This window comes from Zygotorulaspora mrakii, chromosome 4 (assembly GCF_013402915.1).
Source record: "Zygotorulaspora mrakii chromosome 4, complete sequence".
Lineage (NCBI taxonomy): Eukaryota > Fungi > Ascomycota > Saccharomycetes > Saccharomycetales > Saccharomycetaceae > Zygotorulaspora > Zygotorulaspora mrakii.
Window position 1 is genome coordinate 1,119,003 of NC_050722.1, and position 24,256 is coordinate 1,143,258.

Consider the following 24,256-nt stretch of genomic DNA (forward strand, 5'->3'; position numbering starts at 1 on the left):
AAAAGTTAGACATAGCACAGCGTAACAAGCAGTGTTTTGCAAGTTTCTGTGCCTAAATGACAGCACTTTCGCAGCTGAACGCTAGTGAAAAGAAATTGTTGAAGTCGACTAGGCTAGCAACGATATATACTGCAGACACATATGCTATAAAGTCCGTTTCAAGGGATTTTACCATTGAACCACATAACCCGAATTTTGAACTTTCCGTACTTTTGAAACTATCGCCGAAATGCAATCCATATGTTATACAGCTTATAGATTGGAGATCTGTCGGGGATGACTTGGAGCTACTTTTTCCTTTATATCAAATGGATCTCCATGACTTCATGAGAAGAAAATATAAATCATCCCTCAACCCTTACTATACTATATCAGAAGGAACATCTTGCCATGCCGGTTTCAGAAACAGGTTTGATGTTGACAAACACGCCTTTAATTTTGTATCTCAATTGGCACATGGTTTAGACTTTTTGCACTCGAATGGGATAATTCACCGTGATATCAAGCCACAAAATATTTTGATTGACCGGAAAAACGATTTGACTACTTTGGTCATAACAGATTTCGGAATTTCCTATGATTCTCAAAATTTGCAGCAGCTGAAAGTGGAACCACTTGATAAAAAGATCACAGATGTTTCTACATCAGTTTACAAAGCACCAGAACTTTTATTTGGTGTGAAAAATTATACTTATGCTATAGACATATGGGCTTTGATGGTCTTGATCTCTCAATGGTTTCAAGAGAAGGCCGAGAATCCACATCACTCTATTCCTGCGATATTTGATGATGGATCCGGCTCTTTCAGTGATGGTGGCTCTGGTAGCGACATAAAACTCATAATTTCCATTTTTGACCAATTGGGAAGACCATCTATAGCCGAATGGCCTGAAGTGCAAAATTACGGTTCCTGTGACGCCTTATGTGGTATGTTCGGCTCTGATGGAGATAATAAATATATCTTAAATCAATCATACGAGGATCGGCTGAAACGACTCCATGCAATATTACCAAGATTAAGCGAAATTTCGAACAGTAAAGAACAATCTGCTCTCACGAATTGTATTCTTGGCATGTTATCTTTTGAATCATCGAGTCGTTGGAAAAGTATCGACATAATAAATGAATTATCCAGGTAATTACCATTGTCATTTAATATTGCATTCCCTTTCTAGCTTTAAATACTCATTTAGTTTCTTTAAACGAGCCAATTCATTCTCCTGAATAATGCATTGTTTTTGCCAGTCCATACTATTCTCTTTTGATCTATCATGTCTATGTGGGGAGCCGTCTAATGTACGTTTTTTATCCGCCGTGGAGCCTGGGTTGGAGCTGGGGGTCAAAGTGAGAGATCTTTTCTTCGAATTGTTCATTGGAAATAAAAATAATTGGAAACACCCTTGCTGATGTCAAGCACCTCTTCTCCTCTGTATTGCTTGTTTTCTTGTTTTATTATTATTCATGATTTTGAAGTGCACATCACTTCGAGCGGCGAATGCTAAACGTAGCGTATTGGCGTATTTTTAATAGAAATCTCGAACTTCTCATAAGATTTGAATTGTGAGTTCTGTAAGAAGGGCGAAATGTCCCTCCCAAAGGCGCTGGGCTCGTCAATTCGAAGAATACGCTCGGTAATATTGTTAGCTTTGACCATATCCCTGCTGTTTTACTACACATTTCAAAATGAGATAAACATGCTCAATTCCTTCGCGGAGAATGAGTACATCCCATCGAACGTCTCTGACTTAACCGCTGACGAGCAAAGAGATATGACTGCTGATGAGAAGGATTTGATTACTAATGTTGAGTCTAGCACGTCAGATCTTTCAAATCCCGATACTCTTAGAGAGAAGAACAGGTATTTCCCTTTGTTACTTCAAGATGCGTCCAATGATCCTTCTTTGCTGTTGGGAGCATCGAATAAACTTGACACATCCGCTTTATTCACATACAAGGAAAAATATCCAGTGCTTAATGAAGTATCTTTACCTCTCACGTTTTCTTACTTAGCCAACGACTACCCTAGAATTCAAACCAGCCAATACGAAACGGGTGATTTGCAGCGAAACGACCTTTTATCAAAAATACGACGCGTCTTCTCAAGCACCTGGGCCATAGATGTATTGCCAAGCACGATTTCTACTAGTATTAGTCACGAATGGCCTATTTTGTTGGTCGATTCTATGGATACATTATACATCATGCGCTTATTTGATGAGTTTGAGCAAGCCGTCAAAATTATATCAAACGTCAATTTCAAAATACCTCCTGAGTCGATTAAAGTCATAGATGTTCCAGATTACGGGTCTAGATTATTGGGTGGCCTCATCTCAGCCTACGATCTATCACAAAATTCAATTCTCCTCACGAAAGCGATAGATGTAGCAGATTTTCTGTTGAGATCTTTTGACACACCTAATAGGATCCCCATTTTGAAATATGATTGGCGATCAAAGACAAGTAATAAGTTCCCGTATCAAAATTCCCATTCAGCTGGACTGACAAGTTTGAGTCTGGAATTTCTCAGGCTTGCACAAATAACACGCTCTGGCAAATACTTTGATGCTACTGAAAAGATTTTTAGAACAATAGCCATGTCAAGCGACGAATTTGCTCTTCCACATATGCTTCCGCAGATTGTTGATGCTTCGGGGTGTACCTTGATTTCCAAGAAGGATGTCTTGTCAGGCAAGCACCTTCGTGACTCAAAAGGAATGAAAAGTATTGATCAAAATTTAAATTTTGTTCATTGTCATCAAACAGGTAAGCTACTCCGAACTGCTGCTGATAAGAAGGGGCACCAAGAAATTTTCGAGATGAAAGCCCAGGATCATTCTTTATATGGAAATTTGCTCAAATCACTGCATATTTTGAATGGAAATGATCTTATAGCGATGAAAGATGCCCATGTGGATGATAATAGAAAAGACTCGGCTACCAGAAACAATGGCGGCAGGCTGGAGAAAACCACAGAAAATAATTTGGATAAGGCTGCTGCAATCAAACAAATTGTCACCAGAGCAATGGATCAAATTAATGAGTACATGAGTTTCAACCCGCTCACCCCCCTTTCTGAAAACCTTACTTTCGTTTCATCTTTGAAGGCTATAATACACAAGGCGCCTGCTTCTCAGCAATTCAGCATAGAGATTATAAAAAGTTATGATATGCATCACGAGAGATGTTCATTAGCTGGCACTTTGGGACTCGCCTCGAAGATTGCTGACTCCGGCAGCTACATCGAGATTGCAAAAAAGTTAACCTCAAGCTGCTTCGAGCTATTCCGGCTTTTCAAAGGTTCCTATGTTGAAGATTTATTGCTGGATCCTTGTGAAGCTCAACAATGCTTATTCAATGTACCTGAAAAGTTACACAGATTATCTCAGAACTATTACCAAGTAGAAGGATCAGGAAAAATTAAAAGTGGAGATAGAAAGACTATAACGACGGAAGAAGACATTGAGGGAGGAGATATAGAAAGGACTTTATGGTTTAGTGAAAGCCAAGGCCCTTCATTTCTTAATTTGAAATCAGATGACGTACAAGAAGAGACTCAAGAGTGGAAACAACACCCGTCAATGCCTCTTTGGGTGAATAAAATGGGAAAAACCAATATTCTCTCATCTACTCTCATTGAATCCGTATTTTATCTATATAGAATTACAGGAGAGACAAAATGGAGAAAAATTGGAGAAACTATGTTCAAAAATACGCTGGAAAAATTACAAGCTTTGAACGCTGGAGCCAAAGGCGTATGGAAAGTAGAAGAAATGCATGAAGATCTTGAGGGAAAGTCCTTAAGTGAATGGTACTCACGGACACTGAAGTACTACTATTTGTTGTTCTCTAGTTCAGATGATTATACTTTGGATGATTATGTTTTTACATCAGGTGGGCACTTATTGAAACGAGAGCCTAAATTAAAAGAAGTAACGAATTGACCTAATGTTGAAATTATGATAGATAGTGCATACATATGTATGTATTTGTGTATTAATATACGAGTCCTAAACCACGCATCGTATGATTACTATATTGACACCACAAAAATCTACTGATGACGGAAACAAAAACCAAAACCTGAATTCGTAAAGTAATCGTAAAAATGTAAAAAGGATAGATGAATGAGATAATTTGTTGAAAATATTAATGAAATCCAGTCTCAAAAATGTTCAAGTGCCCTTACACTGGTAATGGGAATTCACCAGCCCAGTTGTAAATTTCTTGCTTCAAGTTTGTCAACTCTTCAGAACCTTCATCAATCTTGGCTTTAAAGTCCTTCAATCTGTTTGCCTCCTTTGGTAATGATTTTTGAGTGGCACCAGCGTACTTAACGGCCTTATCAATGTATTGAACAATTCTGTGGAAATCTTCTGCTCCCATACCTCTAGTAGACATAGCTGGGGCACCAATACGAACACCACCCGGGACCAAAGCAGATTTATCGCCTGGAATAGAGTTTTTGTTTAAAGCGATATTGATATTTTCGCAAACGTATTCAACACGAGCACCATCAACACCTTGTTCCCTCAATGACACAAGGACCATGTGAGAATCAGTACCATCAGAAACTAGTCTGTAACCCAATTTTTTGAATTCTTCTTCCAAAGCCTTTGCATTTTCTAAAACTTGCTGTTGATATTCTTTGAATTCTGGCGTGTTGGCTTGTTTCAAAGCGGTTGCTAAAGCTGAGATAGTGTGGTTATGTGGGCCACCTTGATGACCTGGGAAAACAGAAAAGTTGATAGGGTTTTCCAAATCGTAGATGACTTCTTTACCTGTCTTTGGATTGACGTTTCTAACACCTCTTCTGAAAAAGATCATAGCACCTCTTGGACCTCTTAAAGATTTGTGTGTGGTGGTAGTAACAATATCAGCGTACTCGAACGGAGATGGGATGACACCAGCGGCAATCAAACCAGAAATATGAGCCATGTCAACCATCAAATAAGCACCGCACTTGTCGGCAATTTCTCTCATTCTCTTGTAATCTATCAAACGACAGTAAGCAGAAGTACCAGCAACCAAGATTTTTGGTCTGTACAACAAAGCGTTCTTTTCCAAAGTGTCATAATCAATGATACCAGTAGCTGGGTCAACTCTATATGGAAACGACTCAAAGTACGTGGAAACTGCGGAGATTTTTCTGTTCTCAGTAGCGTAACCATGGGATAAATGACCACCATCTGGCAAGTAGAGCCCCATCAATCTTTCATGTGGTTTCATTAAGGCTTGGTAAACTTGTAAATTGGCTGGGGAACCGGATAAAGTTTGAACATTCACGCCCCATCTATCTGGGGTAAGATTGAAGGCCTTCAACGCTCTCTTTTGACACAGCAATTCCATACGGTCGATGTGCTCGTTACCACCGTAATAACGAGCTCCTGGATAACCTTCAGAGTACTTGTTACACATTGGGGTTCCCAAAGCATCGAAAACAGAAGTAGAGGTAAAATTTTCCGAAGCAATCAAAACAATGGAGTGCTTTTGTCTATCAATTTCATCCTTGATGATTTGTTCAACCTCAGGGTCACTTTCGCTCAAATGAGCAGAAACCATCTTCTTGTGGGCATCAGATAAGGCGTATGGCATTATAGATCGTTACTTCGCGGGATTGGTTGTATTTGCTAATTCAATTGACAGCCAACTGCAGATTCGTCACTTCGAAGAGAGTTGAGCAGGATATATATATATTCTTCGTCTGATTCAATTCCTAAAAAATTAATTAAATTGTATAATTAATGAAATATGATTACGGGCAATGAAAGTTTTTTTTTCACGAGTCATTTGAAGAGAAAAAAATGGAAAAACTCCAGTCATCGTGCATCACAAAAAAAATAAGAATAAAAGTAATAAACAGGACAGCGCTTTTTGACTCTTGACGGTGACCTATAAAATGACTTCTCACCTCTTTGATATATCTTGACTCCCACTCCCTCATACGGTCTCCAAGAGTCAGACAGGCTTTGGGGTAGTCATGACAATAGCTTGTGCGTCGATCATAAATGAATCTTATACTTTGAAAACTACACAACTTTACGTAATAAAATAACAGCGAAGATCACCATCACTGTACGTGCTGGACCATGCGATCATATCTCTTAATTCTTTGCAGAAAAGGGCAGACGTAACATAACTTAAACTTGAAAAGTCCTCGAACGTCGCAGCCGCAGTGCTACTATTTGCAAGGGCGCGCCAGTAAAGAGAACATGAAATCAGATTTAATACATCAACGTGTCCCTGGAATAGTGACAACATGGGTTCAGGCATTGAGCACTGATGGTGAGAAAAAAAAAAAAACAGAATCGTAACCCCTCCCATGAAAAAACCTTTGAAGTCTTAGAACATGTGTCCTAAACTGAAAATGTAGATGGTTCAAATGACATTAAACTCGACTGCGCTTCAGACAGTACAAGTGCAAAAAGAAAAATTTTAGAGTGTGTGAGAGTGAAGGTCACAAGAGGAAAGGGATAAAGTGGTAACATAGGGATCATCTCACACCTCTCAAAAATTTTCTAGATGCATGTAGTAGCTGTAATCACTGCTGGATTACGCCAATCATCAAGCTCAAATGAACTCTCTTCAGTTCCATCAAAGGGGAGCCACAGTTGGGGAAACAGACTATTATCTTCTCGTGATGCCATTGCATTGTTCGTTTCGTTGTTTGTACTCACAGATCTTGGATCCGCTACTTCCGCATGTGTATTATTCTCATTTGTGAGAAGTAGGTCCCAATTTTTCGCATCAGCTTCGTCCTTAACGAAGCTGATTGGCGTTAGAGCCATGTTCGGAGAGAAACTAGAGCTGGATTCAGAACTAGAGTGGCCTGCCGTTAGAAAATCACCGTCTTCCTTTTGCTGTTGAGCTGGAGTAATGACATCGTTCATGTTGACATTCATGTCGACGTCCAGCCCAACACCCACCTCACTCTGTTTCACCGCATTCGTTGGCGAATAACTGCTTCTGGGGGTAGAGCACTCATCGGACATGTTTTCGTACTCCCTGAGAAGAGCAATCCCAGCCTCGTCGTCGCCAACCAGTTTCTCTATATTACCAATCTTGCCGAGAATCTGCTCCATCACGTGACACTTGTGTTCTAGCACTTGTAGATGGAGTCTCTTTTTTTCTCTACTGTGGTGAGCTGCCTTACGGTTTCTCAGTATTCTTTCGATTCTTCTCTGTTCCTTTTCTTCCTGTGTCTTTGCTCTTTTCCTTGGTGGCAAAGCGACTTTAAAGTCTGCAGGAATATCTACACTAACACTACGTTCACCACTTTTAGCAACGTTTTCTCCCATTGTACCACTATAGCCCTATCAAAATTTCCTCTTGTTTCCTTGACTTTCTTGAAAAGTATCAAACAAATGAAATGTTGCTTCTCTTGTGGAACTTTATATACCTTTTTGCGCCACGTAACCGCACTAAGCCACCGTTTTTTGGTGGTGCCCAAAAAAGATACGAAACACGAAGAAAAAATTTTTATTCTAAGAATTTTGATAAAAATAGCCAAGAATTTGCGCAATTGAAGATCTCTCGGAGACATGCTGGAGGCATGCAAGGGAATCAAGAGTTCGAATCGCACATGGCTCTCTCTACTTATTGCGAAAGTCTCTTTTACATGACCCATGGCAGGAGGCGGCGGGAGTAGGCTCTTTTCTCTTCTACATAGTTTAAGTACTACGTGGATAACAACAGGCTATAGTTTTCGCGACTTCAAGACTGGCCCATGCTCGATCTCCTTTGGTCGCTTTTCGGTGGTTGAGGGCAGGTCTTGGGTCTGGATCTGCGCTTGCAACGTTTGCAGCTGCTGCTTCAGCTTATCTAGTTCTCTTTCCTGCTGTTGTTGCTTGACGAAATATTTTGTCTCTTGCTCGTCTTTCAGGTAGTTGTCCCTATACCACCTCAGCTGCTCTATGCTTTCAAGAATATCGCTTTTAGCCGTGTGATTCTTGTCCTTTCTGGGTGCAAAACTGGCCAAAGTCGGGTTGTGTCTGAACGAGACCTCCATTAGACTGCTCACATCGACTATCCTGTAGAACAGATGGTCAATGACGTGGGGGAAATCCTTCAGCATAAAGAGTCTGTCCATATGCACAGAATTGCCAGCAAGCACACCAACTCTTGGTTGAGGCACCAGTTTTTGTATGAACTCCAACAGCTCTTTTTCGACCTGTTCTCTTGTCTTTTCGCACTCTATCACTTTTCTCGTCAAGCCACTCTTACCATGGTGCTCTACGCACCATTCATTCATCTGGGCCATCACGTCTGCATCGCAATGTAATACACTCTCATAGCAGTTATCGTCAACGATGTTCAAATGGCCGTCAGTCACAATGCAGCATATTTCGATTATTCGGTCCTTTGTGTGGTCCAAGCCTGTCATTTCGCAATCTATCCATACCAAGGGTTTGAATATTTGTTTCGCCGGAGTCGCAACTGCTGTATTTACCATTGTGCTCTTCGAGATTGCAACGTTCAAACTAGTCACCTTTTGGTCTAAATATGGATTCCTCTTTCTGCCTAACTGACTGTAGTTTCTTCCGAAGACCACAATTGAGCTGAATGAAATATGCACAGGAAAGCTCAATCGTTTTATTACCATTAATGCACAGCTAACAGCATCATATAAAGGTTGGCTGTTGCCATTCTGGTTGACGATAAGTTAAAGCATGGTCAACATAATTTTTCCATTTTCCTTCCGTGCCAAATCACATAGGTGATAAGATGAACTAGATGAGGTGTTCCGCTAATTGGCAAATTGCCCAAATTGATCTTCGTCAATTGACGCAGTGCGATTCAGATTCCTAAAGGAAATACGTAACATACTCGAGCAGATAAACTCAAATATCTCGTTGATTCTTGTTTTTTTAAAATTTCTGCGATTTAAGTTCGCTTCAAGTGGGGGGGATTGCTTAAATCGAAAATCACAAAAAACCATAAAATATCCAGTCTGCAAGCCCATTTAGTGATCTTGCTAATTGTCGTTCTATCTTGGCTACTTTCTCTACAGCATCCACTAGTTTGGAACAGGTTGCACTGTGCATTATTTGTGGTTCCAAAGAGTTTTCAGTTGTTTTCTTTTATTTAAGGAGTGTAAATCGCTGCCTCATTCACGCCATTAATTGCATTTAGAGTATCACAAAGTTCCGAAAATATGGACACAGCAACAACTGATGATAATCTTTTGCCAATAATTTCGAAGTCAGCATCATCATCCTCGTCGACATCTTCTTCCGGTTATGACAAGCAATTGCGGTTGGCTACAGAAAAGAACCCTGTCATATTGATGGAGTTAGCGCAGGATGGCGCTATAAGATACATATCAGACACCTGGGAAACCTTGATAGGTCCAAGACACAGGACACATATTGCTGATTTGATCGTGGGGTCTGAAGACGATAAGCAGGTGTTTCATAGAGCTATTGAGATGATGCTAATGAACGATGATCTTAGCTATACAGTGACGTTCAATGTTTTACGTACAAAAGACGAGTCTATATCAAGTGCAGAAGTGAGTGGAGTGCATAGCAATTGTTCTAATGAAATTATATCTGCGACTGAAGGTGACAGTGATGATTCTAGGATTATCACTTTGGAAGCTTGTGGGATATTGATTCGTGATAACGAAACACATTTGGCACTGCACTCGATGTGGATTGTGAAGCCATACAGTCTTCGAGAGTTTGAAGAGGAAGTAAATTCCATCCTACCACCTGATTTTATCAAGCGATTAGGTTTCGGTGCGACTCTTTTTGCTGAGTACTTGAAAGAGATTGAAAACGAACAAATAGTGGACCAAGATGATCTGCCCAATCCAAAAATGGTACTATGTAGGGTTTGCGAGACAATTGTCCCCGCATGGTGGTTAGAAACGCATTCCGAACATTGCGTTTGCGAACATAGGTTGGATTCCCTGATACATTTATTGCACGATAACCTAGTAGAGGCGTTGATGCTTTTGAAAAATGATGCAATTCAAGAATACAAGCAACTGCCAATAAATGTACGATCAGCTTCTACACAAATGGTTCTACAATCTTTGAAAGAATTATGTGACATCGCAATAAATGTAAATATAAGCGAAATTCGCTTGCCGGGCAGTACACAAGCAGCAACAGAAGATATACTGATGAATCCGATTACTTTGACACAAGGTTACCAACGAGCAATCTATGACTTTTCTCCAAATACTAAATGGAATATTGAAAATGTTCAGAACTGGCAAGTTAATATGAAAGAGGAACTGGAATCAAATGTGGGGTTGTCTCTACTAGCTCATGATACCATAGACTTGGCCAAAAAAAAAATAGATGCGGTCTTAAGACTGGATAATGCGATGACTTACTCTCTCAAAATAAAAAACGAAGTCAATAACTGGGTATTGCAGTTAATTCTAATTCAAATTGAAAAGAACAGAAATAATCTTCGGGATAATGCTAACGCTCCGGATAATATCTGTTCATTGAAAGGAATTGTCTTATCAGATCAGGCTAACGAACCACCTGCACAGGAGAATGAAACTTTTAACTCTAATGAGCTACATTCATTGGAGGTACACGCTTCTCTTTCAAAGGCTGACGTAGAGAGAGAAGGTCCTAATGATTATGTAAGATTCCAACAGCCGCAGTTACATCATGTCCAAGAGGAAATATTCGCTAACTCCTATATGCAGAATGATAGCATGCCCGAAAAGAGAAAAGAAGGGCCAGACATTGAAGTACAACGAAGTGGAAGGGTTTCCAGCGATCAGAATTCGAGTTATAGTAGCTTCAGCAGCACAAGATTTGAATCGAAATCGTTATCGAGGTCGCTCACACCGAGACAACGGTTAGACGACCAACAATCTATATTGCAAGCAATTGGGAACGAATCGTCCAATAAAAAAGATTTATCGACAATTGATGTCACTGCAATTGTGGATAGGACGGCTACCAGTCCTTCCTTGCCCAGTATCATCTCCACAAAACCAAATAGCTTCACAAATTCATCATTGCTACCGAAGTATAAATCAACAGTTTCACTGACTCAGGGAAGATCTTCCCCACTTCCTTCAATGGATGCAGTTCATCTGTCACGAGAGGACAGCAGTTCCAGACGCAGTGACGATAAATCCCCAGTTCTATTAAATAGCGGACTTCCAAAGAATTATCTTACTCCAGAACAATATCCAAGCTCAAGTAGTCTGCCGAAGCAACCATTATCCCCGTTGCTGTTGGCTACCAACCAGAGTAAAAGTACAGTTTCAAGCATTAAGGATTATGATATTTTGAAACCAATTAGCAAAGGTGCATATGGAAGTGTTTATCTTGCTCGGAAAAAGCTTACCGGTGATTATTTTGCCATCAAAATACTAAAAAAATCTGATATGATTGCAAAGAATCAAATCACCAACGTCAAATCGGAGAGAGCTATTATGATGGTGCAGAGTGATAAGCCATACGTCGCTCGTCTTTACGCATCATTTCAGAACAAAGACAATTTGTTTCTTGTAATGGAATATCTTCCCGGAGGCGACTTATCCATGCTTATAAAGATGATGGGCTTTCTTCCCGAAAAATGGGCCAAGCAATACATAAGCGAAGTTATTGTTGGTGTCGACGATATGCACCAGAATTCTATCATTCACCATGATCTTAAACCTGATAACCTTTTGATAGATCTCAACGGGCATGTTAAACTCACAGATTTTGGACTTTCAAGGGCAGGGTTGGTTCGTCGTCATCAAAACCTGTCTCGACCTCGAAAAGCTAGTCTTTCGCTAGATAGTGGAGATCATAGTTCTGTGGGCTCTAATGACGTTAAGCCACAGGTAACCTACGTGGATCATAGGACGAGATCAAATTCAAGTAGTAGCAGCATCATAAGACCGTCATCTTGTAACAGAAAAGGTTCCATCAAACATGCAGATATAGAGCAACTGCAAGCAGGTCAGTTAGCACATTCAGCTCAATCTTCTCATTCGATGGCTCTAGGGGATATTACTCTAAAGGAAAAGTACAGAAATGATTCTCTGACTAGCTCAAATTCTAATACAGATATTTCTGCCCTACAAAGAAGTGACTCTCAAGTATCTTTTTCTTTATTGAATATATCGAGACCTAGTACGCCAACTCTACCAATTCTGAATACCATGCACGTTCGAAATACTTCTAACGCATCTGATATCCTGTCCGATACACCTGTTGACTTGGCTCTCTTCCATCCCGAAGACTCGAGGCAAGATAAATCATTCTTTGGCACACCGGATTATTTGGCTCCTGAAACCATAGAAGGAACCGGGGAAGACGACAGATGTGACTGGTGGTCTGTTGGATGTATTCTTTTCGAGTTGCTTTATGGCTATCCCCCATTTCATGCCTCTTCCCCTGAGGATGTTTTCAAAAAAATTCTTGCTAGAGAAATTCAATGGCCTTCTTACTCGAATCCTGAAGAGCAGGAAGCATTCGAGAATTCCTTAGCCAAAGATTTGCTCTCGAAGTTACTTGTCATAGATCCTTCAGAGAGGTTGGGGTCCAATGGGGCTCAAGAAATCAAGGACCATCCCTATTTTGCAGATGTTGATTGGAATCGTGTCTACGATGAAGAAGCATCGTTCGTTCCTAGTATTGAGCATCCGGAAGATACAGATTATTTCGACCTTCGGGGAGCAGTCTTGGAAGATTTCGATGATACTGAGGGTGAGTTGGGTGATACTACTGTTCCAGGTTTCACACCATTGCTTAATGCTGGCGGCTCTGATCGCCGGCACTCTGCTTCTTTCTCCGCATCTCACGGTGAATATAGTCCTAATACGCCGCTCAACAAGCTCTGTGTGTCATCAGTTTTGGAATCCGTGTCGAAGGAAAATAGCAACAGATCTTCGCCAACTCTAAAGCATTTTCCATTAGCAATACCGCCTCATATGAGGGATCGCAGAGTCAGCAAATTGAACGACTCTCAAACCGAGTTTGGCTCCTTTTATTTTAGAAACCTCTCAGCCTTGGATAAGGCAAACAAAGATGCTATTAACAGGTTGAAGAGTGAGCATTTAACAGACTCGCCAGGGGGTCATCGGCGCTCATCTTCGGCTTCCCATGTGAGCTCTTCTTCTGATAGTTCAGGCGCTAGGACAAGGGCCGGTAGAGTTTCAGCTTCTGGATCACCTGGTGGTGTAGGTCATGGCCCTAGTAAATCTTTTAGTGTCTTCGACTCTCCATCTTTAAAAGTTTCTTCACCGGATATGAGTTTTGGCACTGATTCTAATATTTCAGCAAGGAAGGGAAGTGGAGGAAATAATCATAGTTCAGCTAGCAGTGGCATCTTACATTTTAATGATGATTTTTCAACTGCAAGTAAATTGAGATCGCCATTGTCACCCACGTATGGAAATTCGCCGCATATGACACCATCCCACACTGCAAGAAGTAGATTGATAACAAATAGTTCGCAGCCAAGAAGGGGCTCTAACGATGTATCGATGGAAGAGCACGAGCGACTGTCAGCAATATCGAGGGTCAATTCACTACGTTTCAGAAGAAGAAGTGGACGGAGAAGTTCTGGGAGCAGTGAGGTTGGTTATCACATGGATGTTCTCGTCTGTGAACCCATTGCAATCCATAGATACCGTGTTAGCAAGGATCTAGAATCCCTGGGTTGTTCAGTTGTAAGCGTAGGTGCTGGCGATGAACTCATCAGCAGAGCCACAAGCGGAGTAAAGTTTGATCTTATATTCACAGCACTCAAAATCCCAAAACTTGGTGCAGTGGATATCGTTAGGCTGCTAAAACACACTAACAGTGTCAACTCAGCAACACCAGTCGTTGCGATAACAAACTATTACCAGGAAGCCATCAATGACGACGTGTTCGACGAGGTTCTTGAAAAGCCAGTCGCTTACGATCAATTACGGAAATCCGTGGCCAAATACGCCTTACAGAAGGCCCAACAGCAGGAAGATACGATCATTAGTGATAGTGACTTTGAGTCCAATAGCTAGAGGTCTTTTTGTATCTTATACTGGCATCTGAGACACCGAATAGAAATTTGAAGTCATTAAGCTATATAATTAATTATTCAACTTGTGCAGATTGTCTAGGTAAGAATCTTTTCAAACCTGCCATTCATAGGTGTGATAATCATTACTACTACACGTTTTGGAGGCGTGGGAGTGCAGATGATATGGTGGATTTCTAGGAGGTGGACGGTAAAAATGGGTGAGCATGAAAGCGAAAATTCGAAGTATTATGTCACAAATAAAGAAGTCAGCATAGGTCTGTTTCGCAAATATGGAAAATATATGCATAGGACACTGTTTTTCTGTAAAAGGTAAGGCCTTCCATTTCTCATCTTTCAATCCTTTCAGTAACGCTGGATGTCTTATCTGAATGGCCTTTCAACAGCATCTTGAATGCATAATCAGCTTCTTTTAGAAGTTTAAATTGTACAATGTTCAATTGTTCATGAACATACCTCGATATTCCTCCCATATTCAGGGCATGCCAGTTCAGATATTGTTGTCGAACATCGCCTTACTGCCGACTTTCTGATCTTCATTCCGCCAATTTAGTAAGGGAATAGTGCTTGGCAAAGTCTGATTCTTCTAAATGATCAATGGGCTCAGCTTATGTGAAAGCACTTTATGTTGGAGAGATGGTATTCTCAGTTCAGCATTTAACCGCGGAAGTTTTACCCCATCAAATCAGAAGGGAAAGATCTCGGTTGTTTAGCCCAATTGCGAGCTGACATACCTTGCAAAACTTCTGCTGCTTGATTTTAAAAACTTTGCCATGGCCGATCGAATTAAGGCTCTGAAAGATGTGTACAAGTGCATTTTTAAAACGAGATTCTCCCTGCGAAACGCCTTTCGATACAAAGGTTTTCTTCAACTGGCACTAGTAACATCAGCGAATGATGTCAAATACCTTGGTTAACCTAAGAAAGGTCTCCAGTTATCCTCGCATCATGGAATCATCGAAAAATAGAAGAGGAATGGTAGAAAGTGCTCCCCTATCAAATCGAAGCATACTCACATAAATAAGATCAAAGCACATAAAGCACACAATCTCATAATAAGTGAAGCGAAGTTCAGCAAATTTTCGGCGATTAGGAAGGTGTGCTAACGAGCCTGATGTTGCTTTAATCAGACCTTTCCTCAATTGAAGATAGTTGTTTTCCATAGTGATATTTGTCATTTCTATATCACCTCTAACGAGTAAAATTTTTCGAGAGACCATCTCGGATTACAATATGATATGAAGTATTCCCCAATGGAAGCGATCATTAAGAACAACTGTGTTAGGTAGCTGAGCTCGAACGTGAATCATTATGCCTACCATTTCCGTCAATAAGCAGCAATTGTTTGATCAGATAGGCAAAAACTATACCACAGATGAATTTGACGAACTATGTTTTCAGTTTGGTATTGAATTAGATGAGGACACTACAGAAGACGCATTGAAGAATAATGAGGAGCCGGAATTGAAAATAGAAATTGGTGCTAACCGTTACGACTTGTTGTGTATCGAAGGTATCGCACAATCGCTGAACGAGTACCTTGAAAGGGCCGAAACTCCAAAATATAAATTGAGTAAGCCCACAACGAAATTGTTTATTGATCCATCCACTGAACAGATTAGACCATACGCATGTGCAGCTATTTTGAGAAATATTAAATTTACCAAATATTCCTATGCGTCATTTATTGCTCTGCAAGACAAGCTCCACTCTAATATTTGTAGAAACAGAACACTTGTCGCCGTGGGTACCCATGATCTAGATTCCATCAAAGGACCATTCTATTATAAGGCTCTGCCACCAAGAGATATTAGCTTTGTACCACTCAATCAAACGAAAGAATTTGATAGTGCTGAACTGATGGAGTTTTACAAGCAACCTGAACAAAAAAATAACCTGGGACGTTTTGTTCATATAATCGAGAGCTCACCAGCCTATCCTGTCATAAAAGACGCTAACGACACAGTTTGCTCTCTTCCTCCAATCATCAACTCCGAACACAGTAAGATATCTCTAGAAACGAAGAATATTTTTATTGAAATTACTGCCACAGATAAAACGAAAGCAGAAATTGTCCTAAATCAATTAGTGGCCATGTTTTCTCGTTACTGTGAAGATCAATTTTGTGTTGAACCCGTCGAAATTGTCTCTGAACATAATGGTCAGTCTCGGATTACTCCAAATTTTGAAGAAAGAACTGTCGATACTTCGATCTCTTATATCAACTCTGCTTTAGGTCTAGAACAATCACCAGAACAAATTGCTTCTTGCTTGAAAAAACTATCCCTGCATGCTACGCCTTCAAAGACTAACGCTGACGTTTTAAATGTAAAGCTTCCAATTACCAGGCCCGATGTTCTACATCCTTGCGATGTTATGGAAGATGCCGCTATTGGTTACGGCTATGATAATTTGCCTAAAGGGACCAAGCTATCTAATGCGAACTTCATTGCATCAGCATTACCAATAAATAAAGTTGCCGATATTTTCAGAATTGCTTCCTCACAAGCATCTTGGCTTGAGGTTATGCCACTGACCTTATGCTCTCATGATGAAAATTTCAAATTTTTAAGACTGGAGGATGATGGCAGCCAAGTTGTTAAACTTGCAAATCCAAAAACGTTGGAATATCAAGTTGTCAGAACTACCTTATTGCCTGGTATTTTAAAAACAGTGAAGGAGAATAGAAAACATTCTTTGCCAATTAAGGTCTTTGAAACCGGTGATGCTGTCTTTAAGAATGACAAACTTGAGAGGAAATCATATAATGAACGTCATTGGGGTGCTATATATGCAGGCAGAACATCCGGTTTTGAAATCATTCAGGGCTTGTTGGGTAAAATAATGCAAACTTTCCGCACAGAGTGGCTTGCTGATTACGGAGCAAACTCATCAGGTAGAGGATATTGGACTGAGCAAGACGATTCTTTGGCTACCTATTTCCCCGGCAGAGGTGCTAGTATCTTCTTCAGAACCAGAGAAGGTGAGCAACCCAAAAAAATTGGGCATATGGGTGTTTTGCATCCTGAAGTCATGAACAACTTTGAAATTCCATACGCCGCCTCTTATGTTGAGTTAAACGCCGAGGCTTTTTTATAAAATAAACATCGCTTGATATAGATTATACTTTTGCGACCAGTCATTAACTATTTAGTCTATCATGCCATTAGTTTTACCCATTAATTTCATCTATTAACTAGAAGAATTTACAAACTATTGTGATGCTCAATTAAATGCACTACAATATGCAGCGAATCGATGCAGTTCTATTAGAAATCATCTGCAAAAGCAAATTCCATTGCTTTGTTTTTGGAGCTGTCATCCTCTGGCAGCACTGTCCTTCCTGCTGTCAGAAGCTGGAAATTGTTTGAACTTACTGCAGGAGGTGCAGTCTCTTCTCGGCACTTTTCTGCACTCTTTTGCTCCCTTTGAGGGGGTTCGATATCTGCTTTACTGGGGATTTCCTCCTCTATATTCTGATTATTTAACTGGCCTTCGTGGAGAGCAGCTTTTATGAGCTGTAACTCGTGCATTAGTGCAGCGTGATCCACGAGAGCATGATCTCTTTTTTTGACTTGAGGAAGCTCAGGAGATAATTCTTCCACACTTTCTAAATCATTCGCTTCCTCAACAGCATCTTCTACCATAGTACGCCATTTAGATTTTTTGGGCCTCATCCATTTTGGTATCCATCCATTATGTGATTTTTTTTCGAGTAATTTTTTTTGAGCTGCATCAACGTCGTGCACCAGCTTTCTTTGACGCTTTACTTGTTCTGGATCCATGGTTTCTTCAATTTCGACAAATTCTTCACTGACCACTGAAACACCTAACTGCTTTAGCAGCTTCGGCATGTTTTTACGATATGCTAAATGACCATCGACGGTCTCTGTGCAATCAAAATTTTCGACACCTTCAACACCTTCTACAGGAGCGATGCCCATGACTTTACTAAACCCGCCTGCTGCAGCACGGAAAAGGTAAGCAAGCATCCAATCCTTTAAAGAATATGCATTTACAAATCGACCGCTGACAACGGATCGTGCCATAACCAAGTGTTCCTTCTTTCTTACTACCGGTGTTCCGAAAATGAACACGTTCTCAATAAGGCCATGCGCTTTCCTTTTACAAAGTTCCACTAGACATGAATAGATTACTCTTGATCCTAATGAAAATCCCATTAAGGTAACTGGTCTCTCTCCAAGATTCCTCGACATAAGCGTATCGGCTAAAATTAAGCCAGCAGCCCATGCTCTATCCAATGAGACGCTCCACGGATTGTCCAAAATATACCCCAATTTGGAAAGGCCCATTGGCCATTGAATTGCAGATATAAATGCAGTCAGGATCGTTGCACCGAGAACTTGTTGTATGACTTGTGTGAAGACCTCATTTGCAACAATGTTTATTGTTTGACCAATAGATTTTAACATCTCAGGCTCCCAGAATAGCGAATACAAGTCACCCTCAACTGGATCAACAGTGGAATAAGGTAAACGAACATCATCTTCATTACCAATCATCCAGCCAGAAACGCTTATTATCAGGTTTACTCGACGGTTATTATGTAATGGACGAAATTCAAATGTTCTCACGCTTCCCATTCGTTTTGACATACCTCTGGCACCAATATTACCCCCGATTGCGGTGCTTGTGAGTGCCACAACTGTTGCTCCTCCTGCACCTGTCAGGAAGCCCGTAGCACCCGTGATACCAATTGTAGATAGTCCTGCGGCAATACCTGCACCAATTACCGGTGCCAGCAGACCTCCACTTAAACCTAGAACCAATGAACCTCCAACCATTGCCAGTCCAACGTAACACATTTTCCTTCGTTTTCTTCTTTTGCGCCTATCTTTCATGTGTTCACTTTCATTCCAAACTTGATCCTCTGTGGATTGTTCCATGTCAAGTGAGTCTGTTACACGTCTTTCAAATTCACATATTTCGACATTATTTATATTCAGTAAATCACCAAACTTTATAAGCAGTGTCCGAGATCGAGCATCGTAAGTAGCATCTTGCAGTAAAAGCAAAAACAAATCACATATGATAGTCCAAGTTATATCAACTTCCAATTGACCTTGATTTTTTATATTTTGAGGTTGAATTATTTCAGTTGGAACCACATTTACATCAGGAGTATCTGCATTGCTCTCAGTAGTTTTATCATTTGGGGTGTCATGATCTCGCACACTTCCTGCTTTCACATCGCTTTCACTATTAAGCAAGACCTCTTTCACAGGCGCTTGCGTATCTTCGTCAGCTCTATCATGTTTTTCAGTTTCTTCCTTGGGGCCTTCCTTTTCTTTTTTCTCAAGAATGTCTTGCTCTTCAACATCATTCACCTCGAATGGATTGTTTATACTTTGTGTCGTTTGAAGACATTTGCAGAGATCCTCTAAACGAACGCCATGCATTGATAGCTTTTCAATCATTTGAATTTCTTCGAATATAAGGCCCAAATGCTCATACAAACGATGCAATATTTCGGTTTTCCATCTTGCCGTATCTTTCTGTGCAAATTGCAGCCTTTGAGCTAGTTTTTTATGTGACACAATATCGGTACAGAGACATAACGTCGCCAGATCTGTACAAAGTTGATTTGACAATACATTTATGGCACCTACATAGGCAAATTTTTCTTTATCGCTCAACAAGCTTCTTGTTATATTCAATTGAGTATCAGCGTTGAGATCATCCATCGGTTCAACATCCTCTTCATATTCATCATATGAATCCTTTTCAGTTTCTGTGTGTGATACAGAATCCGCATTTCCACTTAATGAATTCTTTGAATCATTCAATTTTTTCATTCTTTTATGGTCGAACAAAAAATCTGTCTTACGATTAGCATTGTATGACCTATACGCTTGTTCTTCGGCGGCTACTTTGGTGTAACCAAATGTAGCAGTTTTCTTCTGTTCCGGACTAACCCCATTATAATTACCTAAATGATTCATAGTTTGAGAGAGCATTTCTTGTGATAATGTTCTCGTATTGTCGTCCCCATGCGTTCGTAAGTCAAGTTCTCCCTTCTCATTGTATACATTGTAGGATGCAATAGCATTCATATTTTGCCACTCGCCATCTGAATCAGTATCTAAATTGAGATCCAGATCATGTGCTAAATCTAAACGCTCCTGATCGTTAGCTGCGTTTTCATTATAGTCGCTCCCAGTAGTCGTTTCATGACCCATTTCAGTACTCGAAACCTGTTCAGGACCGCAGCTACGGCTGTTTTCAGAAGCCCTGCTGCTTCTCAATGATGTTTTTTCATAATCAAGAGCTTTGGACTGATCTTCATTTGGCTCCTCGTTTATTTGTGCACCCTCCATCTTGTCCTTCTGTCTATCCCCTTCATACTGATCTGTATCAACACTCTCATTTTGCACCACTGAGTTTGTTGAAGGGGCTGCTAAATCCCCATACTCTTCTTCCGGCATCATGGCATTCTTGAGATTACTGCTATCATCACAACCGTGGCGACTCTGCGCCTTAGACGCTATCTTCAGCGTCTTCAGCTGAAAGCCTAAATCCTCTTCAGAGTCGGACATTTCCTTCCACCGTAAAGATGCGCTGAGGGTGTACGCAGCTACTCTAACGTCAAAAAGAGAGGCCTGCTACTTCTATGTTACAAAATGACTCTTCTGATGGGATATATATATATATGTAGAATATTCAGTAGGTTACAAACACCAATGTTAACAATATTAGGGCTTATCATGTGTAAAATGTAGGGCGCATCTGTTTTTCATGACTGCTTTCAAAACACCAAACTCCGTACACCCTTAGCAGCATCTGTACATCCTACTAATATGAAAATAGCTCTTCACAAAAGTCGAAAATGTCCCGGACAGCTTCCATTCTCTTGTGATCATCCAACTCGGACGGTTTCCCGGACAAACAGTACCGACGCAATAGGCGATGGTTGAGAGTTGTATAGCCAATTCAACCAAATTTCACTCTGAATCGGCACACCTACTCTATGCCATTTAAGAGATACTTGGAGTTTACTATTTGATCTATTAGTCACATTTATTAGTGTATTTCAGAAAATCCGATCACCTCTAATCGAATAGTACACAATGGCTCCAAACGTATGTCGTTCTATAGTCTGCTGATGCTGTGGTTGATATATTCTCACAGTGATGCAGTGACAGTTACATCGTTACTATTACTATAGAACAGGAATTTTCTGGCAAATGATGGAATTTCAACAGAATCATGAAACGGGAAAATGCTAGCATTTTGCTATTCTGTTTGTTAAAAATTCACGAAGTTGAGGATCTGATTCTCACAGAAAGTGATTGTTAATAGCAGTAGGCAACAAGTAACTGAAAAACATAGTGTTTCTTTACTAACAAACATTGATTCGTCTTTTCATTCAGACTTCTAGAAAGCAAAAGATTACCAAGACCTTCACTGTTGATGTTTCGTCTCCAGTTGAAAACGGTGTTTTTGACCCAGCTTCTTACGCTAAGTATTTGATCGACCACATCAAGGTTGAAAACGCAGTTGGTAACTTGGGTAACGCCATCACTGTCGAAGAAGATGGTTCCGTCGTCACTATTGTTTCCACTACCAAGTTCTCTGGTAAGTACTTGAAGTACTTAACCAAGAAGTACTTGAAGAAGAACCAATTGAGAGACTGGATCAGATTTGTTTCCACCAAGACCAACGAGTACAAATTGGCCTTCTACCAAGTCACCCCAGAGGACGAAGAAGCCGAAGAATAAATCATCTGAAATAGTATGGTTAAAAAATTATAACACATGCCAGTATGGCATTTTCTAAATGTAATTTTAATTTAAATTTCGCCTTTTTCTCACATTTTAGCATTTCTTCCCAAATTAGCATTTTACCATTAGGTTACTTCGGTGCTTTTTTTTCAATAGAACCTGTATAATAAAATTATCGTATAACGGATTTATCAGTTTTGACTTCACTTCATTGCAAGATTCGCCGATCAGAGCCGAGCAGACATGAGCGGACACCCAAAGTCATCACAATTGAAGGTGCATCACGAAGATACTGTTGCTCCAGAAGATATAGTTGACTTATTCAAAATTGCCTTTATTGCTGAGCTCTACAGCAACGATGAGCTTGCGGATTTACAATCTCAAATACAAACTGTAAAGGCAGACCTCTACAACAGGGACTATACTTCAGCATTTGGCAATGATTCCAAGAGAATAGCTTACTGTTGCAGGTGGTCCCCTTCCCGTGCAACGGCTTATGCATCATTATTTGCCCATTTGAAAGAAGTATCAAACGTGATGCGATGCACTGATGGCGATAAAAATATATTATGTGTCGGCGGTGGAGCTGGTGGAGAACTAGTAGCTTTGGCTAGTTTGTTCGCTCCCTCAAGGAATTTTAAGGCCAAGTACTCAAAAGTAGCCACTGAAAAGTACAGCTTAAACATCCATCTTGTTGATATCAGTGATTGGTCAAACGTTGTTAGTAGACTGTCCGAAGCAATACGACAAAGATGGCTTTATGCAGGTGAATCAGAATTTTTCAACATACAATTTTCTAAGCAAGACATACTTACGTCAGATCATATGACGTTGGGTCTGGCAAAGCTGGATTTTATCTCTCTTTTATTTACTACAAATGAACTATTTGCCGAAAATAAGGCACAGAGCATCCGCCTGCTACAAACCTTCAATCAGTACTGCAAATCCGGATGCTATTTGCTGATAACAGAAAGTGCAGGTAGCTATTCTCATATCACTGTGGGTACTAAAAAGTTCCCAATTCAGTTTTTAATTGATACTGTTTTAATGGGTAAAAGAGGTGAAGAAACAAACTCTCCCTGGACTCTTGTGCAAGAGAGTGATAGCACATGGTACCGTGGAGATCCACAACTAGATTACCCCATGAAACTAGAGAATATGAGGTTTTTCTACCGGTTATATAAAAAGGTATAAGTACTTGAAACAAACTGTTACACGTGACTGTGTTCTTTTTTAGGCGAAGTACATCATTTTGAATAAGACAATGAAATGTGAAATATCAATTCGGCGTCTTTAAAGCCAGATACTGAAGTCATTTGAAACCTACGTTGATTCATTGGCATAGTAACTAGCCTGTAAAGCATGTCTTTCTTCAATTTCAAGTATGTATAGCTATTATTGAGGGTCCTATAGAACGTTTATACGCAATGGCATTTGTTACCTTTGTTTACAATGTACTAACAACAATAAATTATTATGATTTTTCAAACAGAGGATTTGGAAGAAACTCTAAAAAGAATAAGGTTCAGCCACCCACCGTGGGGAACAATGCATCACCACCGATAAACAACGTGTACTCTAGCCCGCATAATAGCAGCTCAAAGCTTTCATTACGAAGAACGCATTCGCCGTCGAGGAATTCTCAGCATAGCTTCCCAACGTCACAACAACAGTCAAATAATGTGGGAGAAAATATACCCGAAAAATCAGAGTCTCAGCAAGTAATGTTCTTAAGTGAACCCTTTGTGAGAACGGCGCTTGTGAAGGGATCATTCAAGACAATTGTACAACTTCCCAAATATGTCGATGTGGGTGAATGGATAGCATTAAACGTTTTCGAGCTCTTTACTAATTTGAATCAGTTCTATGGAGTAATAGCAGAGTACGTTTCACCAGATGTTTACCCAACCATGAATGCTGGACCTCACACGGATTACCTGTGGTTAGATGCCAATAATAGGCAAGTCTCCTTACCAGCAAGCCAATACATAGATCTGGCTTTAACGTGGATCAACAACAAGGTTAATGACAAAAATTTATTTCCTACCAAAAGTGGTTTACCATTTCCTCAAGTTTTCTGGAGAGATGTTCAGAGAATTATGGTACAAATGTTCAGGATCTTCGCACATATTTATCATCACCATTTTGACAAAATAGTTCATCTTTCCCTTGAAGCACATTGGAATTCATTTTTTGCACACTTTTTGAGTTTTTCCAAAGAGTTTAACGTCATCGAGAGAAAAGAGATGTATCCGCTATTACCTCTAATAGAAAATTTAGAAAGTCAGGGGAAAATAAATTAGGATATTTATTTAATGGTGCATAAATATAAAACAATCTGAAAATAATAAAACGCATAACTCCTTTTATATACTATATGGAAAAACAACATTCTACGTTGTAATTGCCGTTCTCTTGTAGGAGGCACAAGATTTATATACATGAAAAAATTTGGGACCCTTGAAATTTTTACCTTTGCTAAATGTATTTACAGGAATAATATTATATAAACGACTAAATTATTT

At 40.0% G+C, this 24,256-nt stretch overlaps 12 protein-coding genes across 12 annotated transcripts; 7 read left to right on the forward strand and 5 right to left on the reverse strand.

Annotated features, from left to right (window-relative positions):
• Positions 1 to 56: 56 nt before the first annotated feature.
• CAK1 (cyclin-dependent protein kinase-activating kinase CAK1) lies at positions 57 to 1,139 on the forward strand (the record flags this gene model as incomplete). The annotated part of the gene is made up of 1 exon (XM_037288700.1): positions 57 to 1,139. The coding sequence occupies one exon, from the start codon at positions 57 to 59 to the stop codon at positions 1,137 to 1,139; it is 1,083 nt and encodes a 360-aa protein (XP_037144595.1).
• Positions 1,140 to 1,148: 9 nt separating this feature from the next.
• Positions 1,149 to 1,373, reverse strand: HG535_0D05780 (uncharacterized protein; the record flags this gene model as incomplete). Its single annotated transcript, XM_037288701.1, has 1 exon — positions 1,149 to 1,373. One exon carries the CDS (start codon positions 1,371 to 1,373, stop codon positions 1,149 to 1,151), a length of 225 nt encoding a protein of 74 aa, XP_037144596.1.
• A 210-nt stretch (positions 1,374 to 1,583) lies between these two features.
• Positions 1,584 to 3,941, forward strand: MNL2 (putative mannosidase MNL2; the record flags this gene model as incomplete). The annotated part of the gene is made up of 1 exon (XM_037288702.1): positions 1,584 to 3,941. One exon carries the CDS (start codon positions 1,584 to 1,586, stop codon positions 3,939 to 3,941), a length of 2,358 nt encoding a protein of 785 aa, XP_037144597.1.
• Positions 3,942 to 4,182: 241 nt separating this feature from the next.
• Positions 4,183 to 5,592, reverse strand: SHM2 (glycine hydroxymethyltransferase SHM2; the record flags this gene model as incomplete). Its single annotated transcript, XM_037288703.1, has 1 exon — positions 4,183 to 5,592. The coding sequence occupies one exon, from the start codon at positions 5,590 to 5,592 to the stop codon at positions 4,183 to 4,185; it is 1,410 nt and encodes a 469-aa protein (XP_037144598.1).
• A 923-nt stretch (positions 5,593 to 6,515) lies between these two features.
• HAC1 (transcription factor HAC1) lies at positions 6,516 to 7,295 on the reverse strand (the record flags this gene model as incomplete). Its single annotated transcript, XM_037288704.1, has 1 exon — positions 6,516 to 7,295. One exon carries the CDS (start codon positions 7,293 to 7,295, stop codon positions 6,516 to 6,518), a length of 780 nt encoding a protein of 259 aa, XP_037144599.1.
• A 398-nt stretch (positions 7,296 to 7,693) lies between these two features.
• REX2 (Rex2p) lies at positions 7,694 to 8,599 on the reverse strand (the record flags this gene model as incomplete). The annotated part of the gene is made up of 1 exon (XM_037288705.1): positions 7,694 to 8,599. The coding sequence occupies one exon, from the start codon at positions 8,597 to 8,599 to the stop codon at positions 7,694 to 7,696; it is 906 nt and encodes a 301-aa protein (XP_037144600.1).
• A 552-nt stretch (positions 8,600 to 9,151) lies between these two features.
• RIM15 (protein kinase RIM15) lies at positions 9,152 to 13,972 on the forward strand (the record flags this gene model as incomplete). Its single annotated transcript, XM_037288706.1, has 1 exon — positions 9,152 to 13,972. The coding sequence occupies one exon, from the start codon at positions 9,152 to 9,154 to the stop codon at positions 13,970 to 13,972; it is 4,821 nt and encodes a 1,606-aa protein (XP_037144601.1).
• Positions 13,973 to 15,300: 1,328 nt separating this feature from the next.
• On the forward strand, positions 15,301 to 17,088 carry FRS1 (phenylalanine--tRNA ligase subunit beta; the record flags this gene model as incomplete). Its single annotated transcript, XM_037288707.1, has 1 exon — positions 15,301 to 17,088. The coding sequence occupies one exon, from the start codon at positions 15,301 to 15,303 to the stop codon at positions 17,086 to 17,088; it is 1,788 nt and encodes a 595-aa protein (XP_037144602.1).
• A 170-nt stretch (positions 17,089 to 17,258) lies between these two features.
• MIL1 (Mil1p) lies at positions 17,259 to 20,546 on the reverse strand (the record flags this gene model as incomplete). The annotated part of the gene is made up of 1 exon (XM_037288708.1): positions 17,259 to 20,546. The coding sequence occupies one exon, from the start codon at positions 20,544 to 20,546 to the stop codon at positions 17,259 to 17,261; it is 3,288 nt and encodes a 1,095-aa protein (XP_037144603.1).
• Positions 20,547 to 21,077: 531 nt separating this feature from the next.
• On the forward strand, positions 21,078 to 21,728 carry HG535_0D05860 (60S ribosomal protein eL22; the record flags this gene model as incomplete). Its single annotated transcript, XM_037288709.1, has 2 exons — positions 21,078 to 21,089; positions 21,381 to 21,728. The coding sequence occupies 2 exons, from the start codon at positions 21,078 to 21,080 to the stop codon at positions 21,726 to 21,728; spliced, it is 360 nt and encodes a 119-aa protein (XP_037144604.1).
• A 246-nt stretch (positions 21,729 to 21,974) lies between these two features.
• BMT6 (25S rRNA (uracil2843-N3)-methyltransferase) lies at positions 21,975 to 22,925 on the forward strand (the record flags this gene model as incomplete). The annotated part of the gene is made up of 1 exon (XM_037288710.1): positions 21,975 to 22,925. The coding sequence occupies one exon, from the start codon at positions 21,975 to 21,977 to the stop codon at positions 22,923 to 22,925; it is 951 nt and encodes a 316-aa protein (XP_037144605.1).
• A 233-nt stretch (positions 22,926 to 23,158) lies between these two features.
• Positions 23,159 to 24,034, forward strand: MOB2 (Mob2p; the record flags this gene model as incomplete). Its single annotated transcript, XM_037288711.1, has 1 exon — positions 23,159 to 24,034. The coding sequence occupies one exon, from the start codon at positions 23,159 to 23,161 to the stop codon at positions 24,032 to 24,034; it is 876 nt and encodes a 291-aa protein (XP_037144606.1).
• Positions 24,035 to 24,256: the final 222 nt, after the last annotated feature.